At 42.1% G+C, this 25,831-nt stretch overlaps 2 protein-coding genes across 7 annotated transcripts in view; both read right to left on the reverse strand.

Annotated features, from left to right (window-relative positions):
- LOC114882537 overlaps positions 1 to 25,831 on the reverse strand; it is a 440,519-nt gene that overhangs the window by 34,535 nt on the left and 380,153 nt on the right. The gene's annotated exons all lie outside the window — the stretch shown is intronic.
- LOC114882347 (GATA zinc finger domain-containing protein 10-like) lies at positions 229 to 4,908 on the reverse strand. Of its 3 annotated transcripts, XR_006830216.1 has the most exons (5): positions 4,753 to 4,908; positions 2,055 to 2,079; positions 1,757 to 1,963; positions 625 to 779; positions 229 to 505 (listed from the first exon to the last, which is right to left on the reverse strand). XR_006830216.1 is itself a non-coding variant. In XM_046289249.1 (4 exons), exons 1-4 carry the CDS (start codon positions 4,897 to 4,899, stop codon positions 772 to 774), a joined length of 387 nt encoding a protein of 128 aa, XP_046145205.1. In that variant the 5' UTR covers positions 4,900 to 4,908; the 3' UTR covers positions 229 to 771. The 3 variants fall into 3 exon arrangements, 2 of the variants coding, with proteins under 2 accessions (XP_046145205.1, XP_046145204.1); XM_046289249.1 differs by having other exon boundaries at positions 229 to 779; XM_046289248.1 differs by lacking the exons at positions 229 to 505; positions 625 to 779 and adding an exon at positions 983 to 1,577.

Here is a 25,831-nt window from a genome sequence, read left to right on the forward strand (position 1 = left end):
TCAAATTCTCAACTATTTCATCAACTCTGCTAGCTACAGTATTTCGACTTAAACTTACAGTTAAAAATTTTTTTACTTGTGCTGGACATAATACTGCCGCTGCTTTAATTAGGCATTCGCTAATAAATTCTCCTTCAGTAAATGGTTTCGATCTGCTTGCGATTAAATGTGATAATATATAACTAACTTTTACAGCAGCTGTATTATCTCCAACATATTTAGTGAATACACTTTGTTGTTTTTGAAGAATTGATTTCAATTCCGACAATTTGTCTTCACGAAGTTTTCCAACGTATTGATCATAGTCTGTTTTATGATTTGTGTCATAGTGCCTTTTAAGATTATATTCCTTAGCAACTGAAATAGAGTTTTTACATATCAGGCATAATACTTTATTCTTGTTTTGAACACAAAAATATTGAAGTTTCCATTTTTCTTGAAAATTACGATGTTCCTCTTCAATTGATCTTTTCTTACTCATTGTTCTTGAAGTTTGATTATATTTCTATTAAATAAATTTTTAGTTTAATATGAATAAAAACCAAAATCCACTTTAGAGTTCAAAATATCATTCCCAAACGATTGAGCAAACACTGCACTTTATGACGACTTGTAAATACGTACAAACATGTGGCGTGTGTCGGATTAGATCGCTTCGCGTTTTATCACGTTTCTGATCGTCTTGTGTTTTTATCTCCGTTCGGCTTCGGCCGCCGCTTTTCATTTGACGCCTCGCGCCAGCGTCAATCAAAAAGTTCAAACTTTCCAACTTCAAGCGTCTGTTACGTACAAAATATAAAACGAAAAGAAATTGGTATTTAGTTATATTATCCCTTTTACTTTCTGAGTGATTAATACGCGGTTGAGAACGGTATTATCGCTGCCACCAGTCCCAATCGTGCTCGACGATGTTAGGTCGGTAACGATTGGAACAATTTAAAAGAATCGATAAATTTATAGTAAGATTCTGAATTTATTTATTGAGTCCGTCAATGCTCTGGTCCCATACGGGCCCCTCGTGAGAATTCGTGCGAAGATGGTAAGCGTGAATGTATACGAAGGAAGTGTGTTTGAACCAAGAATGAATTTGAAACTAATTAGGTGTAACAAAAAGTATAATTTCAAAAGAAAAGCGTAACAATCAAATGGTTTGGTTAACAGAGAGTACGAGCTGTTGAAAATACAGAAAAATGAGAAATATATATATATTAACAAGAAAAGTAAATTATGCAATTTTGAAATGATTCAAGCGACGATTTCGGTGAACAATTAGTACGCAGTGAGAGAAGGCCCGCGCGTATTGGTTTTGTCTAAGTGCGTTTCCCGAGTTCTCATCCCTTCTTGACTTGCTTCCGACTCTGTCTTTCGAAATCAGAGATTGTCAGATAAATTGAAAAATATCCTAAAAATTGCTGGCAAATCGGGGTCCCTCCGCGTTCAATGATCGTTTAAAGATACATAAACGTTTAGAATGTATTGAAGATAGGTATCGTTGTACTCACGAAAGTCTACAAAATCTTTCAGTGTAAATAGATTTTCAATATCTTTTACAATTACGTCAGAAAATTTGTTTAAATCTGAAAAATATATTTTTTTATTCAAAATCAAATTTCTCAATAACTGTACGTACTGGAGTCAAACGGTTTGCAGATTCGTGATCAGTATACAAAACGCTATAAGAATCGTCTATTGGGAATCGGAACACAAATTAACTGTTCGACAGTGTTATTTGTTTGATGGGATATGTGATACTTACGGCGACGCAACGGCTGTACGTCGTCCTCGTCATTTTCTGGCTGCTGCTGCTGTGGCTGTTGTTGCTGCAGCTGCGACTGTTGTTGCTTTACCTGCTGTTGCAGCGTATGCACCTCTTGGTGCATCAATTCTTGCTGGCGCTGGTGTTGTTGTTGCTGCTCAAAGATTTGTTGCCGCAACTGCAACATCATGTTGATCATGCTTTGTTCTGAAAGAAAAAGGGGAAATATATACCTTATATCCATATTTTTGAATCATGCAGTATATTCATTTTCAATTAAAGTTGAAATTATACTTACGGTTATTTGCTTGTTCCTCATCCATCTGTTTATGAAAAAAAGAAGAAAAAGAAAATATTATTAATTAAAGAAAAATAATCGGAATTTGTGGGTAAAGTTCCGAAAAGCACTGACCGTCTATTTTTTTGAGAGTTAGTATTGTTACGTCGCGAGCGAGATACGGCGCGCGACGTACAAAAATAAAAATAATAAGAAAAAGGAAATTAATTGATGATTGATACGCGGATGAGAACGGTATTTTTCGCTGCCACCAGTCCCAATCGCGCTCGACGATGTTAGGTCGATAACGATCAGCACAATTTAAAAAGAATCGTTTAATTTGAAGTAAGATTCTGAATATAATTATTGAGTTCGTCAATGCTCTGGTCCTTTACAGGCCCCTCGTGTGAATTCGTGCAAGAAGGTAGGCGTGTTATTAAGGATGTTAAGGGTGTTTGAATGCAAATGATTAAAAGTTGAATATGGGTAAGATGTGTATAATTTTTGAGAAAAATAAGTACAACAAAATAGTTTAGTTCACAAAGTATACGAGCTGTGTAAAATATATGAGAGAAATGTTAGAAAATAATATGTTAGAACGGATGTTAAATTAATGTAAGTAAATGAACGAACTTTTAACAGAAAACTGACAGGAAAAAGCTACGCTGACTTTAAAGATCGTGATTCGAACTTCGGTGTCTTAATATATCTTTGTTTTATTATATTTTACGATCCAAAAGAAGACGGACCCAGTTGGATACTTCCAGGAACTAACGGTCTCATGGGCCGTCTTCGTGCGCGTATAGACGGAAAATTATATTGTTGATTACCTCGATTTTTACAATTAGAACGGGTCGATCTAGTTAGATACTTCCACGACTAGCAGTCTCTCAGATTACCGTTTTGCCCTCACTCGACACCAGATTCGTTGTGTTAACGAAGATATAAAATGTGCAACTCACCAATTCGATGTAATACAAAAGGAAAAATATTTGCGATATGTTCAATATACTGGACGCTGTGGCGATGGTCTGAAATCTGGAAAATCGAAGAGAGGATGAGAACTATTTGCAGACGCACTACGCGTTCGCGTTTGAGCCTTAGATATTCACGGCGTTACGGATACGAAATACGATTAATAATATACGCAATACAACGCGACGCGAAAAAAAAGAATATAATTATTAGCGAACGATTTAAAATGAAAGAGAAAAAGGATAGAAATTGAAAAGTGTGAAAGATTTTACGTATTCGTTTGAGTCTTTGACACGATAAACGCGAATTGACACACTCCCGACACTCTGCCTCGTTACACAGAGGAACTTTGCCGGGCAATCCGATCTCGCGATATCATAGACAACTCTGTCTCTACGCGGACACGGGCTCCCCGTCACGTACCTTGCGATTTTTCGACGAAGAGTGATTTGCCTCAGTCAAGCGATCGTATCTCAGGGTTCGACCCGCGATCATGGGCCCAAAGTGGGGACATCATTTGGCAAATCGGGGTACGTGTCGTAGGGGAAGGCCCGCGCGTATTGGTTTTCTCTAGGCGCGTTTCCCGAGTTCTCATCCCTCCTTGACCTTCTTCTGACTCTGTCTAATGGTTGACCGTCTTTCTCTTTTACCCCTACAGCGCTTCGTGAATTTCGTGCGTCGCAATTTCTATGCCTTCTAGAATCTTCGAAATACTTTTATTTGATCTTATTCGGTTCTTAATTAATTAACGAAGTTTTTAGGAACGAACTCTGGTGTCGATTAACGTTTTATTTATGTTAATTGTTATAATATTCGCGTAAATAATAGTATTAGGGCTTTGATTCATTCGAGGTATTTTATAATCGATGTTTGTTTTATTACATGCATTTTCCAGCTTCCGTGACAAAGAGATTGACGTTTTAATTTCAATTAGTTTCGGGAACATTCTGTTCGCGTTTTCGCAAGTTCACGCATATCGAATAATATACATATATCCGTTAACATATTTTTGGAATTTGTTCCAGAACATTGCTTGGCAGTTTTTGTTGCCTATTTGTGACAATACGCGTTTACGATCCCCGTCGACCGTTGTCTCGAACGTTCCTAGACGTTCGTCGACGTTTTCAAACTCTCAGTGGTTGTCACGCAAACCTCGCCTTTCATTCCCATTCAGATCATTTTATAATATTTCAAACAAATCACTTTCATTCTTTATTGCACTCATTCTCCCGTGGAAGGACCGGCTGACTCATGATTTACAGGTATGAGAGGCATCCGCTTGTAAAGTAAAGCAAAAATCGCATTCTCTTTATTCTGCGCAGTTAAGCTGGGATACCTCCAAGTGTGTCGCACTGCTTAACCGCGCGGCGAAGAATGTTATGATACCTCTACTTGACCTTAACGGTTTCAAATTTCTGTACATTTCTAACGCGTGGTTCCAACGGCAATCGTCCCAAGGAAGATTAATTTGTATTATTTGAAAGAGCTAAATATAGCCTTCTTTGTGTTCCTCGCCTGGGATACTTCCAAGTGCGTCGCACTAACGAGGTACACAAATTAGGCACCCTAGCTGATAAACTATCGAAAATAAAGTAAAGAAAAAGGGAAAACAGATCCTAGCCACGGTCGGATTATTAAAAATAATCCGGACGTAACATCACTCTGAGGATTGAATAAATTAATAAAAAAATTATATTACCTACTTCAAGAATTAAATAACAGCTATGATACATATAATAGATACCTGTTTTAACGAAAGCATTTGTGCAGCGATTATCTTCAGATGTTTTTTAGCCTTTGCTTTCTGGTCTGTTGTCAACAAACGTTTAAGGGCACAGACTCCTTCTGCCATGACCTGTATGCGTGCGCTCACACAATCAACGGACAGCATGCACGTATACGCCATGCGTGAGAGAGACACTCGATTTCGTAGATTTCGTTTTTCGTCTCGATAATTGCACAAATGAAATTTTCGCGGGTACAGCACCCACGGGTAGACTTCACCACAGGGTGGTCTGGTCCATTTCAACGCTAATAAACACCATACGTTGAGAAAAATGGTATTTTCGACACTGTAAGATTGAGACCGACGCTGTTGTAAGTAAACAACATGGCTGCCGAATGCTGCGTACGGCTGCATTTTAGCAAATATTGGACGATTTAATGGTTTTTCCACCCATAACACACCAGACCACCCTTCCTTGAACTAGCACAATGTCACTGAAATTCGATTTTTCACAATTTATCACTTCTGGAAGACGTAAAACGAAATTTACGATTTGCACGCATCAGTCGTCAAATAGACGTAAGAATAGTTCACTGATTTTCCGTCAGAGGCATTGATGGTATATTTGACCACGTTATCATCAGGGTCGATAAAAACAGAAATCAGTCGATAAATGTAAATTCTAATTTGACATCACAAACGGCTACGTGAATATAGCCGCAAGTAAGGCATAGTTGCCGCAGTGACTATAGATAGTAGAAGACTGGACATGCCTTTGTTCTCAAAGGCTCGTGAATTTGTGCCTCGAGAACGAGCGCCATCTGCTCTATCCTAATATAAAAATGTGAAACACTTCGCACTAGAGAAGTGTAACACGCGTTGATGGTAACGGAAGATTGCTTCGATACCCAGGATTGTATCCCTTTGCTTACAGCCTTCAGCACAGCGTTGTCATATCTCACTAGACAAAGAAAGAGAATACGCGCAACGAAATAAACTGATCGTGAGACAAATACATGTCAAAGCAATGCCGCGAGATCTTTTACTTTATCGAGCTCCACTCAATTTCTAGATGCGGACATGGTTTTTCTGTTGAAAAAATGATTTTAATTTCAAAGAAGTAAGACGTTCGTACGGAGTGAACAGAAAATGCAATTTATGCATGCAGTAATGATAAATAATAATTGTATTTTTAAAATGTAATGTGGGACAGGTATTTAAAAGAAAAAAAGTGTATTTTAAAAACATTTTTTTTGAATATTAATTATTGAAATACATTCGGTGCCGCGTCATCCTATAAATTGGGTGCGCCGTAGATGCGTACATTGTGGCCGGCGTATGTGCGTAAACGGGGGCCGGCGTAGGTGCGTAGACGGGTGCCGGCGTAGGTGCGTAGATGGGTGCCGGCGGAGATGCGTAGACGGGGGCCGGCGGAGGTGCATCTTTCCTCTGTTGTCGTCGTAATGCGGTTTTCATTTTCCGAAATTTTTTATTCGCCTGGCGCCGAGCTGCTTCTCTTATTTTCTAAAATTCATATAAAATTACAAGATTAATAAAATACATATACACAAGGCACAGAAAGGTTTATTATGAAAAACATTCATAACACATAATTTACACACACACTCACACACACAAACGAAATGTACAAAAGTATATCGAGAATGTCGAGAAAAGTACATAGCACATACACTCATTACTCAGTTGTATGGAGGATGTCATGTAATTGTACATGACACTTTGTATATGTAATAATAATGTACCTTTATACGGGATTCGCCGGCCCCGCAATCGCTGGCTCAAGATTCGTCGGTTCCTCAATCGCCGGCCCCTCAATCGCCGGCCCCTCAATCGCTGGCCCCTCAATCGGCGGCTCCGCAATCGCCGGCTCCGCACTTGCTTCCTCAACTTTTGTGTTGTACATTCCCATGGTTAATTTCTGTTAAGAAAGTTATATATTAATAAAGGATTATTAGAATCCTAGATTCACAGTTTTTTTCACTTTGTTAAACTGACACATTTGTTAAACTTAATACAAGTTTAATCCTTACTTTCTATAGATCGCTTCGTAGACACGGTTGATCTGATAGTTGAATGTCTTATAACTAGAAACTAAAATTTTGGTAAAACGTCGACTTGAGGAAACACGGTATTGGTTCCTTTGGGTACAGGGGTATGGAAAATGCGATTTTGATTGGCTAGAAAGTTTAGGAAAGTGGTGGCTGTCACGAAAGTTGGGTGCGTAGAGGGAGGTTATTTATGGGCTCTTGAAGAGTCTCCAACTTAATCGATGTACATATTTTCTATTTCAGCAAGATGATCAGAAATCATTTCAAATGTAAAAAAAGAAAATATTGATAATATTTTTTTCCAAAATTTATGTATATGTATGAAGGAACTATACAATGCCCGAAAAAAGTGTTCATACACCTCAACATCCTGGACTTCAATATGACACTATTTTATATGAAATGAAGATTCTTTTACGTTAAAATATCTGAAATAATTACAGCTTTTGAAGTATCCACAATCACTCAGAGTGAAAATCGTCTACTCGAAACGGGGAGTATATTAGTCTAAATAAAATAATAAATATAAATAAAATATAGTGATTACGCTGTTACGTTGCGTGTGCGACGGCGCAACGTAAAAAGGATAATTAAAAGACTAGGAAAGAAAGACTGCTGTTTCAACTAGAAAATTGAAAGGCAATTTCCTATACTTTTTACCCTATTCTGAGCGCGTTGGTTGGTATCGCTGCCACCAGTCTCGAGCGAGTTAGCGCTCTCGACAAATTAAAAGACGAAAGATAATTATTAAGATGTTAGAATTTAGAATTTGAACCTTTTTTGATCTTTCGTTTGGGTTCGTTCAGCGCTTTAAGTCCCGTACGGGACCCTCCTTGAATCTGTATGTAATGGTAGGCGTGTATTATTAAAAGAAACGTGTTTGGTGTGTTTGAAATAAATTTGAAACTGGTTAACTGGTAGAACTGATTTAATTACGAATTAGAATCAAGAATGTGAATTTAACAGAATTAATAATCAAGAATTAACGGATTTTAAAAAGTCAAAAATTGAAGATGTTAAATTTTGTAACTCGTTACCGAATAATACCAGTTTATAAATATCATTTAACAAGGGTAAAGATGACTTATAAAAGTAACAAAAACATAACGAAATGCACGCTCTGAGATTACACTTGCGATCCCGTCTTCCCTTATTTTAATTTGAATTTGGCGTATTACCGTCGCACAGTGGGGTATTTGACTGATTTAGCTGGCCAAAACTATTTTTCTGGTTTAATGGATTCAGAAACGTGCGTACTTATTTATTTATGATATTTGAACATAGTAGGAGAAATTTCAGACCTTAAAAAATAAGTATTAACTATCAAAAATTATTAAAAATAATTTTATTCTTTGGTTTTGTCTGGTTTAGTATGTCACAGCCTTGCATTGCAAATTGTTTCCGTTATACATATTTTCTGTATATGTATACCGTTGTGTATACCCGTTTTATGATGATACCTCTTTTGGGTGAGGAAAACCCATGCCCGTGTACTTGGGCCGCTTTACGGTGTGGTATCCGCTTTTCGTCCTTTAGCATATCGCCTTTTACCTGCCTTTTTACCTACAATGACACATATACTAAATATAAAGTTGGTTATCTACATTGTTAACTTAAATATAATATAATTACTAAAGAAATGTCATTTCCAGTTACAGAATCTTATTTTATTTATAAAATGGAAATTCGCGGGATTCCGCGGCTAATTATTGTACTATCATAAGTAGAAACCTTCCTCTACATAATCAATAAAAAATTATTATCGGGACGGACCCTGAACTATAACAAATTCCATCCAGCAGCAAGGAAATGACATTTCAAATGAATGAAAAAAATTACTTTCTATAAATCACTTTTACGTATTAGAATTAATTGATTTACGATTAAATCTTTTATAAACACACACACTTACCTGCTTCGACACTATCCATAACTGTTTTTTTTTAATATTCACCGTAAACAAAAATTATGGCAGTGCAAAGTAGCTTCACGCGGAAGACACCGAGAAAGGCACAAGCACCGTGACAGAAAGTACGAATGAAAATGACCATATCACTACATGGAAGTGTAAAACGGGGAAAAAATTTGCAGTTTATTGCCCCCCAATTATTTGCCTTTCCCATGTACCAACTCATTTTTACCTACGACAAACTTGAAAAATTGACTTTTGGCCAGCTAAATCGGTGAAATACCCCACTGTGCGTCGTGAGGATACACCCTAGCCAGAGATATTCTCGGCACCCTCGAAAGGGCAGGACTAAGGTGCCCCCTTTTATAGAATATAAAATGAATTATGAAAACGGAATCGTAACGCAAGTTTTAGTTGTACGTATTTATCAAATACCTCAAATGTTGGAACGATCTGACCGGAGGAATTCTCGGAACCCAAGAAGGGCTGGACAGATCGCCCGTTTTGCCAATAAATAGTTCGTCGTGTTCAAAAATGGTAAACGGATCGACTTACCGAAACGCTGTTTGATATAATACAAGATAACAAATTGCTTGTAGAGATCTTTATGCTCGCTGGATATTCTGGAACACCAAAGAACGGTAAGGATCGTGAACACTGCACTTGTCGCGGCGATAATTAATTAAGCGAACGAGTACGTCGACGAGAGACAAACGAATACGAACGGAAAGATTATGTAAATATTTTATTACCCGAAATGAAGCTAATACGAATTATACGCGAGCAAACGATTTAAAATGGGAAAGAAAAGATAGAAAATTTAGGTAGAAGGAAAATTTTACGTGCGCGTCAATGAGTCCTTGTTAAGAATCCGACGATTTCAACTCGCACGGCACTCTGCCTCTCTACGCGGAGGACTTTACCGCAGAGGAAAACTGTCGCGATTTCCGAACAACTTTGTCTCTCGGACACACGGGCTCAAGATCACGTACCTCGACGATTGATCGATCAAGAGTGTCGAAATTTGCGCGAGATCGACGGGCGAAGGGCCCGTCGCGCGATCATCGTCCTTGGAGGGGACGGATTGACGAATCGTGGCACGTGCTCGGAAGTGTCGCGTGCCCGGTGATTGGTTAAGACGCGCGAGCTAGACGAAGATTCTTCATCCCCTTTCTTTGGTGTTCCTTTTTCTTTCTAACACGTCGCCATGATAGTTTCAACGGTTTTCTAGAAACTACGCAGTATTTCCTTCAAATGTATTATTGCTAATTTACAGCTATTGCTTTAATTTGAATATCCAAATGTTGAACTGTTAAATGATACTATTACTTTGACCAAAACACGAATGATCTTGAAATCGAGATATGTAATTTAACAATTGAATCCGTTATCCATTTATTTTCCCTTAGCAGGATCAGAATTATTTATCTTTCCTGATTTATAATAAGATCTTATCAGCGTAAAAGCGGACGATGCATTTACGATGATCGCAATGCCGATTATGCATTCATTTACAATCTTTCGCATAATTATTTCGGTGGAATCGACATTTCGTTAGCAATGAATTTAAACATTTCTACCAGAACATTCCTTTGTTCAAAATTCGTCGTTGTCGCTAGTGTAACGACCCAATAACCAAACACAATATCTTTTTTTATTTAATTTCTTTATTGTAACTAATTTTTATATTTCATACAAAGTATTTTATTTAATTTTTATTGTTAATATTTAGTGTATAATATTTTTGTAATAAACGTTTTCATTTTTCGTCGATAACCGAGTCTGTTAAATACATCGATAAAAGTTTAGTCGATAAGTCGGACGGTAAAACAGTTTACCGATAAATTATCGACGTCCGACCGCGCACGCGCGAGCGCAACCCCAGTAACCATACGGTGGGGTAGTATTCTAGAGTGGTGATGCTGGACCACCACGTGACGGGAAAAACCCAGCTACCCCAAGAACTCTATGCGGAAAAAAGGTGCCGACTCAGCAAAATCTGAGTATAAATAGAGGCGTTCCGCACAGTTTCAGTGCAGATCTTCTCAGACCTCGGTCTGAAACAGACAACACTCTGATCAGTAGAGAAGAGCTTGCGCTGAACTGTCTAGGCAGCGATAGAGCGCGAGCTACAGCTAATTCCTACTATTCCACTGGTGGCGTGCAGGACTACGGATCAGTGGACCTCCTATTCGCGGTGCGCAACGTGTTACACAGGTGTTACGCTAAGCCAACACTCAAGTGTAAAGAGCTAGCGAGGAGCGGAGCTCCTTGAACGGCCTGCGTCTAACACGGCTCTGGTATAACCAGAAACCGATTGCGACCTGTAGGAAGGGTTAACTTGATTCCAATGGTCTAGCACAAACCTCTGGAGTTTAGTTTCCATAATTATTGTTGAAAACAAACAGAGTGTTGACTGTATAAGAAGACCACGCCGCATTTGCGTTAGCGCTATCAATTTTTACAATTATTAATTTCTACTTACATATATTAATTACTAATTACATATTTCTAATTGTATTCCCAATCTAGGGCGAACTAATTATAATTTCTTACTGTATTCCTATTTCTAGCCGCACTTATTGTGATACTAGCGATTTTGTATTATATTTCAATATTCACTTACCTTTCTATTTTTGAATAAACAATTTTCCATTAGTTTCTAGCACATTAGGGTTTGGATTTCACTCCTTAACCGCAAACCACACGAACCTATAATCCCTTTAACACTGATTACGAGTCGCCTTCTAAGGGAACCGCTCTCCCTACAAGTCGGTGCAGTGACGTACTCACTCTGGGTCGTTACACTAGGTAGTTCTTAGAATTTCGAATACAATGATGTTTATTGCTTCGAACGACCCTTGATTTTCGAACGGTGGTCGAACGTTCGCGACGTTAGGCTTTGTGAAGGTTCTCATTTATTTTAGTTTCGTCGTTTAAATTCATATTCATCCATGCATTCTTTTCACACTATCATTCGGTCAGGTAATAATGATCCTGATCGGACCGGCTGACGCTTTGTGCAAATGAGAGGGAAAGAGTTTCCTCGACAAGGAAGTTATTACGGTTTTCCCGTTTCTACGCAGTTACCAAGGGAAATTCCCGGAATGCGAAGCACTGGATAACTGCGTAGCGCTGGTGTTGTGCTAACGGCTCTCTCTCTCTCTTACGAGCTAACGCGAGTTTTTGTGCGTTACCCGATTGTAAACTGTCTTATATATCCATAGTTGGCGACGATAATTTCAAGGAGGGTCACGTAAACTATTGTAAAGAAGGAAACAGAAATAACCTTTCCTCGTGTACCTCGCATGAGAAATTCTCGGAACCCAAGGGCTTGACAAGATACACGATTCCAGGGTAGAATAGAATAAAGAAGAGAAAGCAATAGAAGAAGTCAAAAATAGAAAACAATTAAACTCAAACTCTTCCTTGCACACCCCTGCATGAGAAATCCTCGGAACCTCGAAAGGCTTGTCAAGGATGTACAAGGTAGAGGAGGAATGAAAAGATTGGCGGAAAAGTGAAACACCCACCTCACGACCCTTACATGAGAAACCCTCGGAACCCCAAAGGGCTTGATAAGGGACGCAAGGCGGATAAATTTCAAAATTTCCGCCGGGGCGTAACAAATCCTCCCCCCTTAAAACTATCGCCGTCCTCGGTGATGAAAAATTAGAAATCGCGAAGTATCGGCTGGTACAGGCGATCGTAATGTACCCGGAGTATCAAACTAGGTCGAATGCGCACTCGACGATCTGCGCTCGTCCCGCCGACCGACAAACCCAGTGCCGCTGCCCTGCCCTGCCTTCGCACTATCTCAGTTCCTTCAACGACTGTCTGACTTGTGACTCCCAGACAGCCTTCCACATCCAGTATCGTAAGAAGTGGGCATCCGCGGATAATGGCCGTGGTGTCTTCATCTGTAACGCCCTGGCTGTCCCTTGCACGGACTTCTACTAGAGTGGCGATGGTGCCCAAAGGTTGAGCGGACACTGACGGGTGTAGGTTATTAAATACCATCCTTCGTAAACTTCCCAGCTCCCCCAAAGCCTCCAATGCAAATTGGCCCCTGACGTTCGAGCACCCTGAGATGTCCAGATCCTGCAGCCCACGCACGTACTGTCCGACATGCCGGATGAACGTTACGTCCACCCATCCGCAAAACAGTGTGTGGAGTAAGGTGAGGTTTCGAAAGACCTCAGGTAGGGTGTGCGCCACCTCCGCTGGACCCACTTGTAATTCCATGAATACCGGATCTTGTATCCTAGGTGCGTCCGGCATTTCCTCGTCGTTCTCCTCGATGGCAGGAGCGAAATCGATGTCCACGATGGTCATTTCGTGGACGGTCGTGTGGATTGCCTCGTTAGCGATGAGGGCAGACAACGGTTCCGCAGTGGTCAGGGCGCGACACTGCGCGAGCTCAACCGACGAGAGCGAACGCTGGGCCGCCAGACACGCGGCCACCGGCGCTGACAACAGCGACGCGCAATCCCTGAATCTTAATTCCCGGAGCGTCGGGGTTATCCGCGGCAACGCCGCCCCCGCGAATTCAGAGTTCGTGGCTCTAAAACCCGCGAGACCCGGCGCCGCCGCGAACAAGGCCGACAACTCCGGTTCCACGTTACCTTCTGTTCTCCCTATATATAGAGATAACAATGTTCCCGCGGTATGTATCAAGTCGCGGATTCCTGACGGTCGAATTGTTGCGCCAGTTAGATCTATCGCGGCCAACTGGGGACAATTACGCGCCGCTATCGCCAGCACCTGCGGCCGCAGTCTCCCGGCGACCCATTGATCGTCGAGGCGCAGAGTATTTATGTAGGGGCCCATACGGCGGATGGCCCAGTTAAAGTTCTCTGTGTTTATGCGCGGGTGACACCACCCTTGTGGCCAGCGTTGGTCGGAAGTAGAGAGTACACGCTCCGACGTGTACGACGCCAACGCTCCCACTCGCCAGGCTCTGCACACTGTCTCCATTCTCCCGCGGTCGGCGAAACTGAGGAAGCTGGCGATTCGCGCCACGACTTCCTCCGGTAGCGGTGGTGATCGCCGCGGTTCCCATCCTGGGAACGGGTTAGGCCGGCCACGCGGTCTCAGCAGGGCCGCCTCGTTCCACGCGTCCGCCACGGCTGCTCGGATGCTACGCCTATGTAGCACTGGCTTGGTGTTCTCGACCCATTGGACCGCTCTAGATGCCAACTCCGCCGTCGGGAAGGTTACGAACGCGAAGGTTCCCGCTGGCTTTCGCACAACCACAGCCTGGTTCGGGTTGTAGGCTTGGAAGAGCTTCATCAGGGCCTTGGTCTGCGTGAAAGGCGGTATCCGCCTCACAAAAATCCGTCGTCCCCGATTTTCCTCCGCCGTGTTCCGGTATACGGCCTTCAATGTGGACGCCATGATGTTAGATTCCTAGATTATTCAAATACAGTGTAAAAATCGAATATTCGCACGCTAGATTCTGATTTGAATACGGTGTTACGCTCGGTCAGCTCCTGAAAAGAGTGATAATTCAAAATGCGAAAGCACTGCGCCAGCCGGCCCTCCATTGAGCTATGTTGCCCCTTCATCGATCAATTCGATTCTAAAACGGATAAACGGCCAACTGTGCAGTGATCAACCGCCTTTGGTCTTCAGAACTTCAATTTATCAACATGTTTACTAAAGACGTAACCCATCCCATCCTTCAACACGACATTTTTGTGGGGTGTTATTTCGACTATTTCATATGGCCCATGATATCTCTTGCCGAACTTGCCCTTGCGCGGTTCGACCAGGACATATGCCACGTCCCCGACACGACCCTTAATGTTTAGCCTTTATTAAATTCTGTCCAGCGATGTCCTGCATTTCGTGCAGACGATCGCTCAAATCGCGAATATATCCCTCATAGGTGGGCAGGTCGTCGCTCGCGGGAAACGCGGTAGGTGCCCGTGCGCGTTTTCCATACACTAGTTCGAACGGTGTAAATTTAGTTCCCTCGTGTACAGAGGTATTATAAGCAAAAATTGCAAACGGTACTAATCTGTCCCAGTCATCGAAGTCTCCTAAGTAGTGCGTGATGTAATCCACCAGAACGGCATGACTCCTTTCTAATGAGCCATTTGTTTGAGGTCTGTAACCCGATGTGGTAAGGTGATGTATACCGAATATCTTAGCTACAGCGGAAATAACTCGATTTAGGAAACTCGTGCCTCGATCAGATAGTATGACCTTGGGAGCACCGAATTGCAGGATAAGGTTTGTGACCAGTGCGTGGGCTATTGTTTCGGCTTTAATATTAGGTACCGGAACAGCAATGCAGAATTTCGTTAAATTATCTTGGATCGTCAAGATATGTTTGTTCCCGTCAGGTGTCCTGGGGAATGGACCCACCGTGTCCAACGATACTTTCGCGAACGGTTCAACCGCTGTATCTGTAATTATCATTGGTTCGCGAGTACGTTTCCTCGATATTTTACGCGTTTGGCAACTCTCGCAATTTTGTATGTATTCTTCGATTTGTTTTCGCATGTTTGGCCAATAAAACCTCTCGCGAATTCGTTGGTAAGTTTTTGTTACCCCTTTGTGTCCACCCACTAAACTACTATGTAGTTCCGAGATGATATCCGGACGAATTTGCGTAGGCGGTAATTGGACTCTACCATAGCATAAAGTTATTTTAATATTCGTTTGACCGAAAACTTTTCGCAGAATGTTTGATAATGCATCCTGTGGCAAACCCTCAGTCAAATCGTCGAATCTAGATATTCTGAAAGATTGAACATTTAATTCAGACATCTTATGCTTTAGTTTATCCAAGCTTGATTCTAATTTGGCTAATGATAAATCGTCGTTGATATTATCCTTGACTACGATAGAAAACACGTGGTTACTACCGCGTTTGGTAACAAAAACTGTCCCGACTTTTAAATCCGCATCTTTAAAATTTTCGAATTTAATTGCTCCTATGTCAATGAGCAGTTTACTAATTGGCGTAAGCGATAGATCTTTACTCACGAAATGTACATAGTTGTCACGATGGTAAGTTAGATTTTCACACGCGAAATGCACGGTTTTCGCGGGTGCAGTTGCTCTATGTTCTGGCGCGTCAAAATACGATGAATCTAGGTCTATTATCGAATCGTTAGCTGATTCCTCAGTCGGTGGTACATCTGCAGGTACAATTATGTCGTTTCGTTGCTCTTCTGGAACCTTTTCAGAAATATGTTTTCTACTGGGAGTGGATAAAGCTATTGGTGGAGTAGACGGTAAAGTAGCTGGTAACTGTGATTGTTGTAAGGACCTATGGATTACTGTATCGGAGAAATTTTCTATAGAGCGCGATAACCCGTCAGGACGATGTGAATTATCTACGTCAGCTTCGACTGTATCTTTCGTCGTAACGTCAATGTCTGATGGTAGTTCGAAATACGTTTTCGATACGTTAGAAAGTGGAGTTCTGAAACATTCCTGATCCGAATCGGTGGTAGCGCTGTCGGGCTCTGGGGTCTGGGATACTCCCGGAATTCGCTGACGCGAACTGAGCCCCAGGCTCGGCAACACGCTACGTCTACGCACATAAATCGGCGTTCCTGCTTCGGAATCAGTATCAGTGTCTGTTGGGTTATCAGTTGTAAAGTCAGTATCTGTAGGAGAATTAGAAGTTACTATGATAGTTGGTGGAGATAGATTAGAAACAGTAGATGGAACGGGTTGCGTCGCGGATCTCAAACGTGTACGCGTAGCTATTCCGTCCGTGTCTATTACAGGTGTTTCTTTCGGCCGATTCTTTGTACCGGGAGGCCTACCTCGCCCCCTACGAACGACGACTGCCGGTGTTTCAGAGTCAGACGACCGCGGAGACCCCGATATCGGCAACAAGTTCGCTTGTGTTGACCTTCGTTGCGCTTTTCTAGATTTAACTTGCGCGGAAGTTACTAAGAATCGATTGATCATTTTAATTACGGAGGACGATTCTTCTTTCTCGTTCTCGGTTTCAGAGCTAGTTAAGTGAAAGCGTCTGATTCATTCAGCTCCGCTTCATTGACCGGATTTCGCGAAAGCGCATCTGCGTTGGTATTGACACAAATTTTTTTGCACAAATTCGTATTCATAATCGCGTAATTTCAAACGCCATCGGACTAAGCGTTGCCCTGGATCTTTGATCGAATTGATCCATCTTAAGGGCTCATGATCGCTGACCAACTTGAATTTACGACCGTACAGATATGGTCGAAAATTCAACACGGCGTATAAAATTGCTAGGCACTCCTTCTCGGTGGTAGAGTAGTTTCGCTCTGGTTTTGTGAGCGTACGCGAAAGAAATGCGACGGGTAGATCGTGTCCGTCGACCTCTTGGCTAAGAACAGCCCCGATCGCGAAGTCTGACGCGTCGGTAGTAAGCGTAAACGGCTTCTGGAAATCGGGGTATTGCAATATCGGTGCACTACAGAGTGCTTTTTTCAACGCGATGAAAGCTACTCGTTGTTCTTTTCCCCATACGAAGGGTACGTTTTTCTTTAATAAGTCGGAAAGCGGTTTGGATTTTGCAGCGAAGTCTTTAATGAACCTGCGGTAGTATCCCGCTAAGCCTAGAAATTGACGAATATTTTTGGCGGTTCTGGGTCGCGGAAAGTTCTTTACAGCGGATATCTTTTTTGGATCCGGTCGGACACCGTTTCTACCGATCACGTGTCCGAGATACGCGACCTCAGTTCGTAAGAACTCGCACTTATCCGGTTGGAGGGTTAAACCGGCGTCGGCCAGGCGCGTAAACAGGCGTCGGACCTTCTTTCCGTGTTCCTCCAACGTTTTAGCGAAAATGACTATGTCATCTAAATAGACGAACAATTCTATACCTTGCAAACCGCGGAGTAATTGATTCATCAACCGTTGGAAGGTTGCTGGGGCATTCTTTAATCCTTCCGGCATTCTAACATATTCATAATGTCCCGTGGGTGTACTGAACGCGGTTTTGTGACGGTCCTTCGGATCCGTCTCTATTTGTTGAAACCCGCTAGCGAGGTCGAAAATCGAAAAATATTGCGCATTTCCAATTAAATCGAGAATTTCAGTCATATTAGGTAGTGGATACGCGTCGCCTACGGTCTTCTCGTTTAATTTCCGAAAATCTATCACCATTCTCCACCTGGGATTGCCCTTGGAATCGGGTTTCTTCGGGACAATCCACAGGGGAGAATTGTAGGGTGAATTCGACGGAACAATTATCCCACTGGCTAACTTCGTTAGAATTTGTCTTTCGATCTCGTCCTTGTGGACGGGAGGAAACCTGTATTGACGAGTATTAATTGGTACCTCATCTACAGTTGGAATGTTGTGCTTAATAAAGGTTGTAGCCTGTAATTTATCCGTCGGAAGGTGGAATCTTTCCGGAAACTCTTCCACTAGATCTTCCACGTGGCTACGTTCTTCGAGATTCAAATGATCTAATCGCAATTTCTTTAAAACCTCGGTAACTCGATCGACTATTACCGGATTTTCTAAATCGGTATCCGGGTCGTCCGACTCTTCCGGAAAACGATGATAATCAAACGGGATTATTTCCTGGGGTGGAATTTCCAATTCCAAATCGCGTTGCAAGGTGTTGATCGCGAGGACGTGGCATACCCCCTGGTCATTTACAGCGACTGCGGCTCTGCCTACATACAAGCCGTCCACCGTTTCCAATAGGGGAAGATAGCCCTCTCGCAGATCGTTATTAATTACATCGATACCGATCGACTGTCTACTGCGCGCTTTAATGACATAAGTGCGCGGCTTTAAATCTCGACGTTCTACACAATTCAACGAACGTTCGTCGACAAAACGAAATGGTCGAATCGGTTCGGTGCACGTCACAAGTGTATTATGCGCGAACGATATCTCGGCCTTTACCTGTCGAAAATATTCTTGTCCTAAAATTCCGTCGGTAATTAATGGAAAATCCGACCTAACGACGTGAAAACGAACAGGTTTCCCTTGAATGTGCAGGGTAGTTGTGCCGATTGTTCGGTCTTTCTGTGGCGTAATGCCAGAGATTATCGTCGCCTCGTAAGTTGCGATTGGTAACTTGGGTTGTAAAAGATCGACTTTAATCAAATTGATTTCTGCGCCGGTATCAACAAGAAATAACCCGGTTCCCGGTTCTAAATCTTCGGATGGAATTTTCACGATTGGCGTAGCCCGCTTGGTCTCTATTGCGAGGACTATTTCTTCTGGAACTGTACCTTCTTCTGACGCTCGGGTTGAGTCTGACTCGTCGTCGCGTCCGTCCGGCGAGTCGCACTGGCGTTTAAATTTGCGCGACGGTCAGGTGACGGTGACCTCAACCGTTCCCGTGAGGGCCCTGGTACAGGTTCCTCCAACGGTGGTGTACGCGGTCTACGAAATTCAAAACTGCGACGCGGTTCAGGAGATTCGCGCCTTGTGGGAGATTTTTTCCCACATGTGCATTCCTTACGGCGATGCTGCGATGTTCCGACAGGCGAATCCGCCCGAAAGGCTCTAACCGGACTCGAAGTTCTAAAATCGCGTGTCCTATTCGCGTCTCCAGTTGGTGACTCAGGATCCGTACGTTCCGGCGTATGTTCACGTCTCGTTGGCGAAAAGCTGCCAAATCGCGGAGGATATGAACGCTCGCGTTCCGGACTTTGATGACTCGAGCGATAGCCATGGTATGCATCTCGTCGCGATTCGTAAGATGGACGATAAAGATCGCGAGATCCAGGACGATAGTACTTCTCCCGATTCTCAAGTCGAACGGCAATGTCTACCGCGTCCTTCAGTGTTTTGGGATCGCGCGAGTCGACCGCCCTTGCAAGCTTGTCAGGCAGACCGAAAACGAACGCGTCTATCGCAGCCGATTTTACAGGCTCCATAAAATCTGACGCACGGGCTCCGTAATCCCTTTTGAGTACATCTTCCATCCCAGATAGCAGTGCACGAATACGGTCGTGAAACGTGAATACGGATTCGTCGCGGCGCATACGCATATCCAATAATTGGCGATTATAATCGTTATACGATCTCTCCGGAGTAAATCGATATTTCAAATGTTGAATTAATTCTCCGATAGTGATGAAAAGCATACCGCTAACGCTGTCTCGTGCCTCCCCCCTTAAACGCGAAATTACGAGTCGAAGGAAGGTCCTTCTTCCCGTAGCTGGTAAACTATCGTAATGATATTGTATTTCGCTTATAAAGTCCCGAAGACGGATATTCCGTCCATCAAAAATCGGAACGTGGTGGGCGGCTTGTTGCACGGCAAAACTTTCCATAACCGTTGTGGAAAGGTCGCCATATTCGTGGTCATCATCTCTATACGTGTGCGAAGCGAAACCGACATTTCGTGTATCGCGCCAAGTATCGCGTGTTTCACCGGCATTTTCAGGCGTACGCGTTCTCACACCGCTTGGACCTTCACCGGCGTCGATTGGATCAGGCATTTTCAACGAAATTACGCGGGATTAATACGCGGAAAAAATGTGACGGATTTGATTTGCAATACACACAAAAAAATATATATATATATATAGACACAAAACACAGAAATTGTAACACAAAGTATTCAAATCAAATCAAAATCAATATCGAAAAAGAAATATCAGAAAATCAAAAATATCAAAAATCGAGAAATAGACGATAATTGTTCAGTACCTTAGAAATGTATCAGAATAATTCAATTAGAAACAGAATTTTGACAAAGCACAAAATAAATTAGATAAATAAATAAATATATATATATAACTGACGAAAAATGAGTTATGACAAGTAGAAATTGATTCCAAATGAATTTTCCTGAACAATTACCGTAAAACACACAGAATTAACGAATAAATATATAATTTCACACGAATTACACAATGAACAATTCAATTTTCGCAATGCGGCAAGTTTGGCAAAAGGGGTATCTATAATGTCCCGGATTTGCCTCAATTGTGATCTCAGAGATTATGAGAGTGAATCCAATAATTAATACAGAAATTTACTAATTTTCAGAACTTCAAATTATACAGATTCACGGGGCAAGCGCTGATATCCCACCGCTGCCACCAAAATTTTGTTACGTTGCGCGTGCGACGGCGCAACGTAAAAAAGGATAATAAATAGAAAAGGAAAGAAAGACTGCAGTTTCAACTAGAAAATTGAAAGGCAATTTCCTATACTTTTTACCCTATTCTGAGCGCGATGGTTGGTATCGCTGCCACCAGTCTCGAGCGGGTTAGCGCTCTCGACAAATTAAAAGACGAAAGATAATTATTAAGATGTTAGAATTTAGAATTTGAACTTTTTGATCTTTCGTTTGGGTTCGTTCAGCGCTTTAGGTCCCGTATGATTAAAAGAAATGTGTTTGGTGTGTTTGAAATAAATTTGAAACTGGTTAACTGGTAAAACTGATTTAATCACGAATTAGAATCAAGAATGTGAATTTGACAGAATTAATAATCAAGAATTAACGGATTTTAGAAAGTCAAAAATTGAAGATGTTAAATTTGGTAACTCGTTACTGAATAATACCAGTTTATAAATATCGTTTAACAAGGGTAAAGATGACTTATAAAAGTAACAAAAACATAACGAAATGCACGCTCTGAGATTACACTTGAGGATTTTCGCTTTTATAACAATCGCGGGAGATGATTGTTGCGATCCCGTCTTCCCTTATTTTAATTTGAAATTTGGCGTATTTCCGCCGTGAGGATACACCCTAGCCAGAGATATTCTCGGCACCCTCGAAAGGGCAGGATTAAGGTGCCCCCTTTTATAGAATATAAAATGAATTATGAAAAACGGAATCGTAACGCAAGTTTTAGTTGTACGTATTTATCAAATACCTCAAATGTTGGAACGATCTGACCGGAGGAATTCTCGGAACCCAAGAAGGGCTGGACAGATCGCCCGTTTTGCCAATAAATAGTTCGTCGTGTTCAAAAATGGTAAACGGATCGACTTACCGAAACGCTGTTTGATATAATACAAGATAACAAATTGCTTGTAGAGATCTTTATGCTCGCTGGATATTCTGGAACACCAAAGAACGGTAAGGATCGTGAACACTGCACTTGTCGCGGCGATAATTAATTAAGCGAACGAGTACGTCGACGAGAGACAAACGAATACGAACGGAGAGATTATGTAAATATTTTATTACCCGAAACGAAGCTAATACGAATTATACGCGAGCAAACGATTTAAAATAAGAAAGAAAAGATAGAAATTTAGGGAGAAGGAAGGTTTAACGTGCGCGTCTGTGAGTCCTTGTTAAGAATCCGACGATTTCAACTCGCACGGCACTCTGCCTCGCTACGCGGAGGACTTTACCGCAGAGGAAAACTGCCGCGATTTCCGAACAACTCTGTCTCTCGGACACACGGGTTCAAGATCACGTACCTCGACGATTGATCGATCAAGAGTGTCGAAATTTGCACGAGATCGACGGGCGAAGGGCCCGTCGCGCGATCATCGTCCTTGAAGGGGACGGATTGACGAATCGTGGCACGTGCTCGGAAGTGTCGCGTGCCCGGTGATTGGTTAAGACGCGCGAGCTAGACGAAGATTCCTCATCCCCTTTCTTTGGTGTTCCTTTTTCTTTCTAACACGTCGCCATGATAGTTTCAACGGTTTTCTAGAAACTACGCAGTATTTCCTTCAAATGTATTATTGCTAATTTACAGCTATTGCTTTAATTTGAATATCCAAATGTTGAACTGTTAAATGATACTATTACTTTGACCAAAACACGAATGATCTTGAAATCGAGATATGTAATTTAACAATTGAAGCCGTTATCCATTTATTTTCCCTTAGCAGGATCAGAATTATTTATCTTTCCTGATTTATAATAAGATCTTATCAGCGTAAAAGCGGACGATGCATTTACGATGATCGCAATGCCGATTATGCATTCATTTACAATCTTTCGCATAACTATTTCGGTGGAATCGACATTTCGTTAGCAATGAATTTAAACATTTCTACCAGAACATTCCTTTGTTCAAAATTCGTCGTTGTCGCTAGGCAGTTCTTAGAATTTCGAATACAATGATGTTTATTGCTTCGAACGACCCTTGATTTTCGAACGGTGGTCGAACGTTCGCGACGTTAGGCTTTGTAAAGGTTCTCATTTATTTTAGTTTCGTCGTTTAAATTCATATTCATCCATCCATTCTTTTCACACTATCATTCGGTCAGGTAATAATGATCCTGATCGGACCGGCTGACGCTTTGTGCAAATGAGAGGGAAAGAGTTTCCTCGACAAGGAAGTTATTACGGTTTTCCCGTTTCTACGCAGTTACCAAGGGAAATTCCCGGAATGCGAAGCACTGGATAACTGCGTAGCGCTGGTGTTGTGCTAACGGCTCTCTTTCTCTCTCTTACGAGCTAACGCGAGTTTTTGTGCGTTACCCGATTGTAAACTGTCTTATATATCTATGGTTGGCGACGATAGTTTCAAGGAGGGTCACGTAAACTATTGTAAAGAAGGAAACAGAAATAACCTTTCCTCGTGTACCTCGCATGAGAAATTCTCGGAACCCAAGGGCTTGACAAGATACACGATTCCAGGGTAGAATAGAATAAAGAAGAGAAAGCAATAGAAGAAGTCAAAAACAGAAAAGAATTAAACTCAAACTCTTCCTTGCGCACCCCTGCATGAGTAATCCTCGGAACCTCGAAAGGCTTGTCAAGGATGTACAAGGTAGAGGAGGAATGAAAAGATTGGCGGAAAAGTGAAACACCCACCTCACGACCCTTACATGAGAAATCCTCGGAACCCCAAAGGGCTTGATAAGGGACGCAAGGCGGATAAATTTCAAAATTTCCGCCGGGGCGTAACAACAACAATAAAAATAAAAAAATAAAATTTTAAATAAAACAATATAGAATAATTAAAAATAAAATAAATCGAATTAAGAATTTTTATACGCGAAGTTGAGTCTTTTGCCTCACTTGTCACTTTTAAAGTTAAGTACAAAACTCGTCTCAATATTGCTCCGCGGACCCGCCGACACGCTGCTCGCGATTGTACGTCGAAGAGTGTCGCAATCTGCACCTCTCGGAGAAGACCATAGCGGGCCTCGTCCGAAATTGTTTACATTGCGTTGTTGTGCGCCTAACGAATTAGGCGGCGGTGTCGATGCGTAAGGAGGCGGGATTCGCTTATCGGTGGTGCAGCAGGGATATGTGCGTTCCTCTCTCTGTTTTAATCTTTCTCTTTCTAATTCGCGTATATTCCTTTACTCTTCCTGTCATACTAAAGATTTCGTTATTCATTAAAATATGATAAATTTTACAAAATTCTTTTGATCTTAACGTTATAGGAACGAAACATGCTTTTCAAAATTATTACAGATTACTGAATTTGAACGAATGCTAAATAAAAATTTAAATTCGCAACTTGGACTGACCGGCGTGGAGGAAATACAATATTACAGTGTTTAGTGAATTAGTAGAAAATTCGGATTATTATAATGTATGTATAAGGAATTTCGATCATCTTCGCGGTACCGATAAGGAACGTTCCAGAGTGGTCAGGATTATCGGACCACACGAATGATGTTTCGAGTTTACATCCGGCGATACTCAATAATTTCGGTTATGGTAATTGTTAATGGCTTGACCATTGTTGTTAATAACACTGGGAGCCTGAGGAAGTAGACGTGGAGACGAACCTACGTATGGCTAACGTAGGAAGTCTCAGGAAAGGTGAAGAGTGGAGGACGAACCTACGTATGGCTAACGTAGGGAGTCTCAGGAGAGTGATATGCGGACGAACCTACGTATGGCTAACGTAGGGAGCCGCAGGAAATGTTAGTATTAGGTCTCATAACTTGATTGATGTACCTCGAGCGGTAAAGGTACACCTTAGTGGGTTTCTGGATAGTAAATAAAATTGAACAATAGTATGTTAGTTAAACTAATATGAGTTTATTCTCTATTCCGGGACCTTACAATTGTTGTGTGTAATTGTCGCGGTATTCAATGAATTAAACTCTAGGTTGCAAGTTTTTAAATGAATTGAATAAATAATGTTTAGTTTCGATTCCGCGAAGCAAGAATCTAATCCTTCCCGGTTTTCACGAACGCGAGCAAATGGGGGCGGACTACAACGAGTAGAATAATGCTTAACAGCAGACAACGTATTGTATAGTTACTGTGAGTGCTTGAAAGGGACTTGAATACCCGATCTCGCAGAGTTTCCTCGTTGCAGAGATTATCCGTAAAAGAACGTACTGACGTGTATCGAACTGATTCTAGACTTCAACTAGACCCCGAGGTGCCCTTGTCGCTACCCTTTTTATACTCAAAAATTAGAGTAAAAAGAGTGGTGGGGACTGACTCTACGTGACCCGTAGGACCGCGCCCTTGCTTTGCGTTGGTCTCAAATGTTCTAGAAGACGGCTGGTGTCGGGTGCACACATCCGATTCCATATAAGGAAATTTTTGAGAAGGATTTGTGACACCCTATAAGGAAATTTCCGAGACGGATACGTAACATCTCCCCTCTAAGATGAAACATCGTTTGTTACGATGCTTTCACCATTCGGAGTCGGATGAGTGCACCAAATTGCCAAATGATTCTATTATTTTTGAACTGAACTATTGCGATATGTGGTGTGCGTGTATGTAATTGTGTATATGTGGGGACTTAGCTTAGGGAGTCTTTGGTTGATGGCCACCGTTGCTGGTTGATCGATCGTCTAAAGGGTTGCGGGTCGTCTGGTTAGATACTGGTCCTTGGAGTGGCTGATCCCATGTTGGTGGAGGGGTGCCTGGGCGCAGTTTCCTGCGTTTCCTCAGGCTATCACCCGGCGTCCAGGTTGCGACGTTGTCATCGGTGATCTGGGCCAGGTGCAACCCATTCTCCCAGATGTAGGACAGCGCAGGTTGTTGGTTTTCCTTTCCCCGTTGTGATGCCATTGAGGTTCCCTGGTCTATTGCCTTTGGATCTCGTGTCTGGCTGGCACGTCTAAGGTTGAACTTGCCGCTGTCTGGCTGGAAAGGTCCCCGTGACCTTATAATGGACCCGGTGCGGTACTCCTTGAGCCAACTACCCATTTTTCCGGTTTGCATTGCGATCGTCCTTTGGCCTTCACCCTGCTCCGTTTGCTCGTATCTCGATTCCATGCTGGACTTTTACGT

This window comes from Osmia bicornis, chromosome 16 (assembly GCF_907164935.1).
Source record: "Osmia bicornis bicornis chromosome 16, iOsmBic2.1, whole genome shotgun sequence".
Lineage (NCBI taxonomy): Eukaryota > Metazoa > Arthropoda > Insecta > Hymenoptera > Megachilidae > Osmia > Osmia bicornis.